Genomic DNA, 11,894 nt, shown 5'->3' on the forward strand with positions numbered 1-11,894 from the left:
ATGCCCCCCACCCAGCACCCTTCCACTTCTCCCACAGCAGGAGCAGTCCCAGACCCACAGCTGCCTCCCACCTTTCCTGGTGGTGCCTGTGCTACTGGAGACAAGCCCCAGGGAGCTCTATGGCCACATGAAAACAGAGAGAAACATACCAGGTCTGAGAGAGTGGAATAACCCAGAGTTCTCCAGCTCCCAGCAGCCTCCACCCCAAAGTAGTAACACTAGAGCCCAGCCTTTGCTAGGATGGACAAAGCAGGAGCAAGGCCTACAGGCAGCTGGGGTCTACAACTGCCAGACCCTTCCCCAGTCACACCAGCACAAGCCACTGTCACCACCGCTGAGGGGTGCTCACACCCTCACCATGATGGCAGTGCTCTGGCTGCACACAGCCACACTTGTCTGTGGTACTTTTTATTGGTATAAAAGCCCGCTGCGGATAAAACAGCCTTCTCAGCCCTGAGCCCAATGGCAGCTTCTCCCTTTAAGCCATGTGGCTGGGCATCAGGGCTAGTGCCTGCCTAAAAATCCCCATCTGAGTGCAGGAAAGAGCAATAATCCCCTGGAATGGTCCCTTGAACCTCCTCCCCAAGCTGTGCTGGCATCTGCTGCAAGGTTGCATCTCCTGAGCCCTCCACCACCATCCACATCTGCTTGGCCCTTAGGGCCCACCCTCCTCCCATCCCAGTTCCCCAGCACCATCGTCCCTGCATCAGGGTACCAGCTTGCTGCAGCCACCACAGTCCAGCACTGGGACTACAGTTCCCAGAGCAGCCAGGCTGGGCAAAGAGGTGGTGAAAGTAACATCACAGCGGTCAGCCCTCACTCAGAGCATGGCAGGCACTTTGCAAAGCTGATTCCTCCACCTGCGGTGAGGAGGCAATGCGGGTTCCCCTCCCCAGCACAGGGGATGGTGCATCTTATGCAGCGGGGGGAGAAGCGATGGGTTTCTTTGGGCTCAGGCCTCCAGCAGTCCAAGGTAGCCTCCTTCCCAGGCAGGAAAACTGGGGCTCCGCTCACAGTGAGGCCAGCAAAGCCAAGTCCCCCAAAACTGGGTTGTTTTCTGGGGGCTCCCAAAGGGACGTCAGAGCGAGCCAGCCCCAGTTACACTGGTCAGCTGGCTGCCACAGCCAGACCCCAGTATGTGCTGGCCAGGGTCCCCCGGTGCAGGAGAAAAGATATTGCAGAGAAGGTGACAGCCACTCTTGCCGCCAGGATGGATGGGAGGGCAGGGGTGATGGGGACAAGAGCATCCCACAGGGATCCCTCAGGATCCTGGCTGGGGGCTGGCTCCACTACGTAGACCTGTAGAAACCAAGAGGAGAGCGTGTTAGTTTTCACTAGACTCCTTACTCCACCCACTTCTCCCAGGAGAGGCAACAACCTGACCACAGCCCCAAAACCCAGTTTCACCTCCAGTCTGGCAGCAAAGGGGATGATGCCCATGCTCCAGACCCAGGGACACCCTCACCCCACCCTGTCAACAGTCCTGGTACCCAGAAGAACCCAGAGCATCCCCCATCCCTTTTATGCAGCAGGACTTACAGAGCAGGAAGCGTCGCAGGTTCTGGGCAGATCCCCCTGAGAGCATGTAAGCCCAGGTGGCAGCAGCGGCCATCAGCAGGTAGGAGGGCACCAGGCTGCCCACGTATAGGGGGTTGAAAAATGTCTGGAGAGAGAGGAAGGAGAGGACAGGGACAGGATGGGTGGCAGCGTCACTAGCTCGACAAGTGGAGCCAGAGAGGGGACACCAGCTCTGGGATTCAGTTTGTAAAGGGCCAGGTGCAAGACTTCCAAACCCAACTGCTTTGCTAGTGCTGAAGGCTGTTTCCCTAAACCCAGCACACGGACCAGCACACACCACTGCTGTCCCCAAATATAGGTCCCAGTGCAGAGCTCTGCTCCCAGATACTCACCGACCCCGAAACAGCAAGGTGCATGACAACAACTGCTGTGATCTCCCACCAGCGCCGATGCTCACAGCCATGGAAGAAGAGGATCCCCCAGAAGGTGTGAAGGAAAATCAGCACCATGGTCATAAAAGCTACAGGGAGTGGCAGAGGAGTGTCACCAGAGAACCACCTGCCCTGACCTGGCCCAGAGGCTCAGGGAGGGATGCAGAGGAGCTGGGGGAGTAGGAACACTGCTGGGCCGGACTGGGAGGCACTGGGGCAAACCCCAAGTGTGTGATGGGTGTGGGAGAGGAGCAGGTAGAGTCACAGGGGACAGAGAGAAGGACTTGGCACAGAGGCTTGTGACAGGGGACTGTAAGAGGCTTGGATGGGTACAAGTGCAGCATGGAGGGAATTGCATGGAGAGGAGACCACAGCCTCTCAGGTGTGCTTCCTTGGTGGGGCAGAGGGTGCCGGTCACTCACCTGAGGTAAGGAAGTAGAGCTGCGAGTCCCCATAGATCCCCACAGTGCCGGGCCCCAACGCATCAGCCAGGAGATTGATCATTGAGAAGGCGCCACTCATGAGCCCAAAGCCCACACCAGCCACTGCCAGGAGAGGCACACCGTCAGGCCATGAGCCACCCAGGGACACCCCAGGCACCTCCCAGACAGCTTCAGGGTGAGAAACCTCCCCTTCCCCACAGCACCATGCCCAGGCCTGCCCAGGATCACCCCAACCCTGCAGTTCGGGTGTCCTGCTCTGCAAGGAACTCACCATACGCCATTTGCTGGATGGAAATGGGGGAGCAGCCATCCTCGCTGAGGGCCACCAGCCCCTCGATAGCCTTCCTGTGGGGTGAGAGCATGCTGGAGCCTGACACAGCCTGGCCACCTCCCAGGGCACGGCACAGCACTGGGATCCAGCAGACAGGAACTGAGGTCTCTGCACCATCCCACCCTCCTGGTAACCACCCCATCATGAAACCACAACTGGCCTGCACCACCAGACAAACCGTGCACGTGAAAACCACACAAAGCCACATAGACAGATTTTCCACAAAGAGACATGAGTGCCAGCCAGCCCCTCGCTGGGGCGAACGGGACATCAGGAGCAAAAATAGCAGCACCCTTGCAGTGAAAACAGCCCCAGCACCAGTGTGGGAGGTGTGTGACATGAGGGCGTACATGATCTTCACATTTATACTCTCAGAAGATGTCAGAAGAAAAATGGAGAAAGTGCAGAGAAGAGCTCAAAGAGCTAGAAAAATTATTTGCCTGCAGAAACTGAGAGAGGTAGGCTTGATAATTCTTATCCGCTAGAGTTGTGGTAGGTGAGGAGGACACCAGATGGCTCCTGGGCCTGGGGAGGAGAGCAGAGCTTGCAGCCAGACATCCACAGGGTGAAAGGAAACTCAGTGGCTGCTGTTAGAGGCTGCTCCATGGAGCTCTGCTACCCCCTGCCTGCCTGCCCCGAGCAGTGCCCAGCCGCAGGGAGCGGTGCGAGCCCTGGACCTGGCCATCCAGTCTCCCTCCAGCCCCTTGCCAGCCCAGTTTGGTGGTATGAGGGAGGCCGACCCCTGCATCACCTTCCCTCATTTGCCTGCACTGCCCAGCCCCGGCACAGTGTCTGTCTGTCTGTCCGATCGTAGGACAGCGTGCAGCGTGTGCTCACCTGCAGGCGGCACAAGCCCCACGCTCCAGGCTGGCAGTGCCAGAGAGACCGGGAGCTGTAGAGGCTGCGCCCAGACTTTGCCCTGGGCTGGCCAGGGCACCAAGCATGGCGCCAGCAGTGATGTGCCAGCCCTGGGAGTGCCAAAACCTCCTTCAGGCTGTCCCCATTCACACAAAGCCCTCCCTCAGAAACGAACAAGACCTGCCAAGAGGCAAGGGCAGATCCTTAACCCTTCTCTGTCCCACATGCAGCAAAGTGGGCATTTCCCAGTGCCCGGCATCCCCCTGGTGTCCCCCCAAACTGTGGGGGCACTGCTGGTGCTATTTACCATGGCAGACAGGATGTGGCATGTCCTGCAGCAGCCCAAACCCACAGTCTACCCGTCCCAAATTCAGGGAGACACTACCACCCACTTCAGCCATGGGTCTTCCAGTCCTTCTGCTCCACCACCTAGGATCCACTCGAGGTCAACATTCCAACACAGGTACCACCCGTGTGCTCCTAGTGAGGCCTGAGGTGGCTTGGTGCCACACCTGGCATCCCCCAAAGCCCAGGGGCTCCCAGCCAAAATCCAGCACCCACCACAGCCTGGAGGACCATCTGGCAGTGCTGGAGCAGGGTGGGAGATGCCCTTACCTGAGGAGCTTGTAGTAGAGGAAGCGGAAGGCCTCCTGCAGCAGCACAGAGAACATCACCCCGAATATCAGGAGCCCCTTCTGCAAGGACTCATCCCGTGGGTCACTGGCTTTGACTGCGATGAACCAGATGAGGGAGGAGAGCAGCAGCGACACAAGCCAGAAGAAAGCCCTGCAAGTGAGAGAGCGCTGCTGGCACCAGTGCTGTGCCAGGACTGGTACTGGTACCATGCCCATCATACTATGGCAGCGCCCCAGTTTTGGTACCATACTCTACTGATCCCACACTGGTACTGGTACCAGTGCCCCTCCTGTATGCATGCACAAGTTCTGTACTGGTACCAGTGATCCACTGATCCCACGCCATTTCTGATATCAGTGTCCTCTCTCTTGTGCCCACATCGTGCAGCGACCATAATGACACCAGTGTAAAGAATTACCCCAGTAGTGGTACCCTTGTAGTGTCCACAATGGTACCAGTACAAGTATGGGTACCAGTTCCCCTGCCACACTCAACAAGGTGTGAGCACCAGTACTGGTGCTGCTGTCATAACCACAGCCACCAGTGTGAGTACTGGTATGGGTACTGGTCCTGCTGCCATACACACAGCAGCACCGGTACTGGTCCCACCATCGTGCCTCTGCCAGCACCAGTAATGTCCCTGTGACACCCATGCTGGCACCAGGGTCGTCACACCCATACTGGTACCACCACACGTACCAGTGCCTTCGTCGCACCCTTACTGGTACCAGCACCAACACTGGTACCAGTGCCCCTGTCACACCCATACTGGTACCAGCACTGGTACTAGTGCCCCAATCACGTCCATACTGGCACCAGTACCAGCACTGGTGCTAGAGCCCTATCACACCCATAACGATACAAATACTGAAGCTGGTACCAAAGCCCCCATCATACACATACTGGTACCAGTACTGGGCCTAGTACCAGTGCCCCATCACGCCCATACTGGTACCATTACTGAAGCTGGTACCAGTGCCCCATCATACCCATAAAGGTACCAGTATTGAAGCTGGTACCAGCACCCTGTCACACCCATACTGGTACCAGTACCGGTACCAGCGCCCCATCATGTCCATATTGGTACCAGTACTGAAGCTGCTACCAGCACTCCTGTCACACCCACACTGGTACCACCACCAGCACCGGTACCAGCACCTGATCACACCCACACTGGTACCAGTACTGAAGCTGCTACCAGTGCTCCTGTCACACCCACACCCCCACCACTGGTACCAGTGTCCCCATCGTGTTCATACTGGTATCACCACCAGCCCTGGTACCAGAGTCCCACCACGCCCATACTGGTACCAGTACCAGCACTGGTACCAGTGCCTTTGTCCCACCCATACTGGTACCAGTACTGAAGCTGGTACCAGCGCCTGTCACGGCCATACTGGTACAAGCAGCCATACTGGCGCAACAACAGCACCGATACCAGTCCCGGTACCCCCTCCACGCCCACACCCATGCCCCTCTCGGTGCCGGCGCGGGACCGACCCGGCGATGAGGATGATGATGCGGAGGGGGTCGCGGGCGATAGTGAAGACGAAGAGGCCGAAGGCCGGCCCGAAGGCGATGAAGGTGCACCCGAAGAAGACGGCGAGCGTCATGGCGGCGGGGCCCGGGACACGGGAGCGGGCACGGGACCCACAGACTCGGCCGGACCGGTCCCGCGTCCCCCCTCCCCCTCCCCGCCCTTCCGGGGCCGCCTGACGTCACGAGCCGCCTGCGCGCGCCGCCGGAAGTGGCGCGATGGGCGGGGGCGGGGCGGGGTAGGGTGTGTCGCGGAGGGGGCGTGGCCAGCGAGGGGGTGGGGCGTGTGGCGGGCGGGTCCGGCTGGTGCCCTCAGCCGGGGTGTGAGCCCTGCAGCGAGGGAGCGCAGCCTGCGCTGCCGGGAGCCCGGCGCTGCTGCTGCTGCCCGGATGGGGCGTGGGCCAGGTGAGGCTGCCGAGGCTCGGGCGAGACTCAAGTGCAGGGTCCTGCACCTGCATCAGGGCAACCCCCGGTATCAACACAGGCTGGGGGATGAAGGGATGGAGACCTGCCCTGCTGAGAAAGACTTGTGGGTGCTGGTGGATGAAGTACTGGACATGAGCCAGCAATGTGCACTCACAACCCAAAAGCCAATGGTATCTTGGGCTGCGTCACAAGGAGCGTGTCCAGCAGGTGGAGGGAGGTGATTCTGCCCCTCTGCTCCGCTCTGGTGAGACCCCACCTGGAGTCCTGTGTCCAGCTCCGGAGCCCTCAGCACAGGACAGACATGGACCTGTTGGAGAGGGGCCAGAGGAGCCACAGAATTGATCCGAGGGCTGGAACAGCTCTGCTGTGAGGACAGGCTGAGAGAGTGGGGGTTGTTCAGCATGGAGAAGAAAGGGCTCCAGGGAGACCTTATTGTGGCCTATTAGTGCTTAAAAGGGGCCTATAAGAAAGATGGGAACAGACTTTTTAGCAGGGCCTGTTGTGGTAGGATGAGGGATGATGGTTTTAAACTAAAAGAGGGGAAATTCAGTGTAGACATTAGGAAGACATTTTTTACACTGATGGTGGTGACACACTGGCCCAGATTGCCCAGAGCGGCAGTCTATGCCCCATCCATGGAGACATTCAAGACCAGGCTGGATGGGGCTCTGAGCAACCTGATCTGATTGAAGGTGTCCCTGCTCATTGCAGGGGGGTTGGAGTAGATGAACTTTGAAGGTCCTTTCCAACCCAAACTATTCTGTGATTCGATGTGGTGGCCATCTCTGAGGGTCCCCAGCTGCCTGTCACCCCACCAGTGGTTTGTGTCACTGCAGAGGGCCTCGTTTCCCCTGACCCCCTTGCCCCACACCCTTGCAGTGTCTGCTCTGCACTCCTAGCTCAGGTAGCGCAACCCTGATGTGAGGCACAGCACGAGGGGCTGTTTATGTAACTTGTGCAGAAATGAGGCAGCACCACGTGTTTATGACCATGCACATTTTCCTCCAGCTGCCTTGTTCTCTGGTGGGATGGACACATCAGTAATACTGATTTGGAGACTGGGAGCTTTGTGCAGCACTTGACTTTAGGTGGCCTGACCTCTTCTGAAATCACCCAGAGCCCTGTAAAACCCACACAGATGGGCAAAGTGGCTCTTCCCATCCCCACCCAAATGTATGGGACTGTAAATGCAGGCAGAGACTGCAGCATGGTGGTGGTCTGTGCCTGTCTCATCGAGGTATCTCTGCCATGATCTTTGTGTGGTCCTTCCTCTCAAACATGTAGCTTAAGGGCATTGAACAGGAAGGATTTGGAGATGAGATACCAGAATGATGAGAAAGCTGGAGAAGAGAGCAGAGGTGAGAGGCTGCTGGAGGTTAATGTGGTTTATCAATGGGGCAGCAGCCCACGCCAGAGCTAAAAGCTCATTGGGGAGATCTTCAGTCTGTCAGGCCAAGAAAAACAAATCCAGAGGTTGAAATTCAACGGGAGATGTGCAAGGGGAGGGAGAGAGGAGGGGACAGGCTCAGACATCTTCAGCATGGGTCTGATTGATGCATGTGGGAGACCTGTCTCCAAGTTGAACCCTCTGCCAGCAGCTCCACTGTGCCTGGTCTCTTGGAGCTTCTCCCAGCTCCATCTTTCTTCAGGGTCACCAGGGGAAGGGGATGGGTGGGATGATAGACAAAATGTGAAGCTCTCCTGAACTGTGACATTATCACCTCCAGTTTTTGGGGCAGAGCATCACACTGGAGTGGCATCCAGGATCTCACTGCCAAACCACAGAAAGTTCAGAGGGAATAAATAAAAAAAGGCCCTTGCAGCAGGGTGTGAATGGTTAAGTTAAATGGACAGGTCCAAACCAGGAGGCAGGAGCAGCAAATGGGGAAGAGTCTGTGTGTGAAAGGGCTCTTTGTCCGAACAGGAAGATGAAGGGCACCTGGAGCCTGGGGATGCAGCCTGACAGCAGCGCAGGGTGGGCTGGTTTGCAGTGCAGGGTGCTGGCTCCCACAGCAGAGGTTTGTGTTCTTGTGTATTTTGCAGCCAGACTAACCCCTGCCTGGAAGGTGCTTTGATAAAACAACAGAGGGGCTCAGCTGATGTGCTGTGAGGAAGCAAGGCGGACTCAAGGAGGAGCTCCAGCCCTTGCTCAAGGCCTGCTCCACGGGCCAGGACAGCACGCACGTACTCTTCTTCCCTCCAGCACATCCCAGGGAGGGAGGCTGCAGCTCCCAGAGGGACTTGCAGCCTGGGAGGAAAACTGGAAAATGAGCACCCCATGCGAGGGGAGCCCCTCTCCCTGTAGGACAAGGTCTCAGAGCCACAAACCAGAGGTGCATGGCCAGGGGATGGCAGAAGGCCAGCAGCACCTGGGCAGGAAAGAGATGCAATCTCGCCACCCTCCTTTCCTGAGCTGAGAGGCGCAGCAAATAAAGGAAGGCACATAATGAAAGCTGTCCCTGCTGCCGCTCACTGGGGCAATGTCCCGGCTCAGCAGAGGTCAGCACGAATTGTGTTTCCTGGCAGCATGAGGCTGCACTTCTAGAGGGATATCCGCTGGGTAGCGTGGGACAGCAGGGCTCGGGGCACATCACGGCAGACCCCGAAGTGCAGGGCAGGGACTAGATCATGACTTTGGGCATCTCCAGGGAATCCAGCCCATTTTGGTGACAGCGATGAGGCACATCCTGCTGCTCTTCTCTTTGTGTTGGAGAAAATACAGCAAGTCAGGAGCAGACTTCCTGAATGCTTTGGGAAGTGGCTGCCTACTGCATTAATATTTGCTAGTTTATACAGCTGTCCCTCAGGCAAGCATTCAGCAACTGGTAATAGAGAATGCAACTAGTATGCAGGGTGAGCAGCTAACCACAGACCTGGAAAAGACCCTGATAACTAATAATCATAGAATCATGGAATCATTTTGGTTGGAAGGGACCCTCAGGATCATCGAGTCCAATCATTAACCCAACACTGTGTCGAGGGTTAGGATTGCGGGGTGACAATAAAACCCTGGCAGATGTACTGTTAACCTCCTCTCCCCCCCACTTCCCCCTTTTGCCCCTCCCTCTCCCCCCTTCCCACTCAGGACAGGCGATCGGGAGGGAAAGAAGGACAGAGAGAAGAGAGTTGGAAAAGTTAAAGATGTTTTACTAATGCTACTAATAAGAATAGAGAAAATAATACAAAATATACAAAACCAATCTTGTAAGTCTCAGCAACTGCAGAGCCAGCACCCAAAGTCCTGGATTAGACTCTGTAGCCAACCGGAGCTGGATTCAGTCTCTCACTAGGCCTCAGTTCGCAGGGACGACCAGCAAGGTCCTCTCCTAATGTCAGCCATGAGGAAAAAGGGAAAAAAGACAAAAAGGCAAAGGGATGAGATCCTCGTGATCTCCCACTTTTGTATGAAGTATTCATGTGAATGGAATGTTACACACCGTTGGTCAGTCTCTCGATCACCAGTTTCTCGTTGCCCCTCTCGCGAGATGTCCATCCGTGCTTATCAACAAGTTTGCATTCCATTGCTAGGTTTAACCAAAACATGTGTCGGGTTCTCCAGGAAAATGCAGCTAATATGAAGGCTTTAGCTGACAGGCAAAAATTCGCTAAAAGAGAAACTTGTTTTTAACAAAACCAGGACATTCCACCCCTTATAATATGACATTCACTGAATACTTAAACCTTATCAATACAATCTATCAATACAATCTAATTAATCACTACTACTATATATATATATATATGTACATATATACACAGGAGTAATTAATCAGTGGACCATCCTTTGAAAAGTTCATTAAGTTCATTTTGTCACAACAGTCTCCCAGGGCAGGAAAAATCGTACAAGTGCATCTCATGACCACTGTTTGTGGGTTAAGGACACCAACTTCCAAGAAGGTGTCGGGCGCCACTCGAAGAAGCTAGCTCTAGTTTCATCACCATTGTCTTGATCTGAAAGACACTTATTAAACATTGTTAGTGCAGCAATTCACATCATACAGTTCAGCATTGCATATTTTCACCTAAAATCAAATCCCCTTGAGGTACACACCGAACTTCTCCATCCTTAAGCATCACCCACCAGGTGCTGCCAGGTCCCTGGGCAAAAACAATCCCACGAATAGGTTTGCCTTTGCCTGAGGCAGGAGTAACCCAGACTGCCTTTCCTAAGATATTTTTCATGTGTACTACAGGGACTTTATCTCCTTCTACAGTCCGTAGAATTTCTGATTGGGCAGGCCCGGCTCGATTGGTTGATCCCCTAGTGTTGACCAACCAAGTGGCTTTTGCTAAATGTGAATCCCAGTTTTTAAAGGTTCCACCACCAAGTGCCTTTAATGTAGTTTTTAACAAACCATTGTACCTTTCAATTTTCCCAGAGGCTGGTGCATGATATGGAATATGATATACCCACTCAATACCATGTTCTTTGGCCCAATTGTCTATAATACTGTTTTTGAAATGAGTACCATTGTCTGATTCAATTCTTTCTGGCGTACCGTGCCGCCAAAGGACTTGCTTCTCAAGGCCCAAGATAGTATTTCGGGCTGTAGCATGAGGTACGGCATATGTTTCCAACCATCCAGTGGTTGCTTCCACCATTGTAAGTACATAACGCTTACCTTGACGTGTTTGTGGAAGTGTAATATAATCAATCTGCCAAGCTTCTCCATACTTATACTTTAACCATCGCCCCCCATACCATACAGGTTTTAACCGTTTCGCTTGTTTGATTTCGGCGCAAGTTTCACATTCATGAATAACCTGTGAAATAGTGTCCATAGTTAAATCCACCCCTCGATCACGAGCCCTTTTGTATGTTGCATCTCTACCTTGATGCCCTGAAGCATCATGGGCCCACCGAGCTAGGAAAAGTTCACCTTTATGTTGCCAGTCCAAGTCCACCTCAGCTACTTTAATCTTAGCAGCTTGATCTGCTTGTTGGTTGTTTAGATGTTCCTCGGTGGCTCGACTTTTAGGCACATGAGCATCTACATGACGAACTTTCACAGGCAGGCTCTCTAGCCGAGCAGCAATGTCTTGCCACAGTGTGGCAGCCCAAATGGGTTTACCTCTGCGTTGCCAGTTGCTTTTCTTCCATTGCTGTAGCCACCCCCACAAGGCATTTGCTACCATCCATGAGTCAGTATAGACATAAAGTATTGGCCACTTCTCTCGTTCAGCAATGTCCAAAGCCAGCTGGATGGCTTTCACTTCTGCAAACTGACTGGATTCACCTTGTCCTTCAGTGGCTTCTGTAACTTGTCGTGTGGGACTCCACACAGCAGCTTTCCACCTTCGATGTTTTCCTACAAGACGACAGGATCCATCTGTGAACAGTGCATACTGCTTATCAGTCTCTGAAAGCGTATTATATGGTGTTGCTTCTTCAGCACGTTTTACTTCCTCCTCATCTGGAGACATCCCAAAATCTTTGCTTTCTGGCCAGTCTGTAATCACTTCTAATATCCCTGGACGGTTGGGACTTCCAATTCGAGCTCGTTGTGTGATCAGTGCAATCCATTTACTCCATGTAACTTCGGTTGCATGATGTGGAGAGGGAACCGTCCCTTTGAACATCCAGCTCAGCACCGGCAGTCGAGGTGCCAGGAGGAGCTGTGCTTCAGTGCCGATCACTTCTGAAGCAGCTCGAACTCCTTCATATGCTGCTAGTATCTCCTTTTCAGTTGGAGTATAGTTGGCCTCAGATCCTTT

At 54.5% G+C, this 11,894-nt stretch overlaps 1 protein-coding gene across 1 annotated transcript; it reads right to left on the reverse strand.

Annotated features, from left to right (window-relative positions):
- Positions 1–392: 392 nt before the first annotated feature.
- On the reverse strand, positions 393–5,940 carry LOC136114928 (gamma-secretase subunit Aph-1b-like). The gene is made up of 7 exons (XM_065860654.2): positions 5,718–5,940; positions 4,197–4,367; positions 2,664–2,737; positions 2,372–2,494; positions 1,911–2,038; positions 1,540–1,663; positions 393–1,299 (listed from the first exon to the last, which is right to left on the reverse strand). The coding sequence occupies exons 1-7, from the start codon at positions 5,828–5,830 to the stop codon at positions 1,262–1,264; spliced, it is 771 nt and encodes a 256-aa protein (XP_065716726.1). The 5' UTR covers positions 5,831–5,940; the 3' UTR covers positions 393–1,261.
- Between the last annotated feature and the right edge of the window lie 5,954 nt (positions 5,941–11,894).

This window comes from Patagioenas fasciata, chromosome Z (genome assembly GCF_037038585.1).
Source record: "Patagioenas fasciata isolate bPatFas1 chromosome Z, bPatFas1.hap1, whole genome shotgun sequence".
NCBI classification, from domain to species: Eukaryota; Metazoa; Chordata; class Aves; order Columbiformes; family Columbidae; genus Patagioenas; species Patagioenas fasciata.

Excerpts from the sequence above, each read along its gene's own strand:
- LOC136114928 (XM_065860654.2), bottom strand. The coding sequence starts at position 5,830 with ATGACGCTCGCCGTCTTCTTCGGGTGCACCTTCATCGCCTTCGGGCCG. Across the intron at positions 2,738-4,196 it reads CTCTACTACAAGCTCCTCAG|GAAGGCTATCGAGGGGCTGG; the intron begins GTAAGGGCATCT and ends CTCACCCCACAG. Across the intron at positions 1,300-1,539 it reads CCTGCGACGCTTCCTGCTCT|GTCTACGTAGTGGAGCCAGC; the intron begins GTAAGTCCTGCT and ends TGGTTTCTACAG.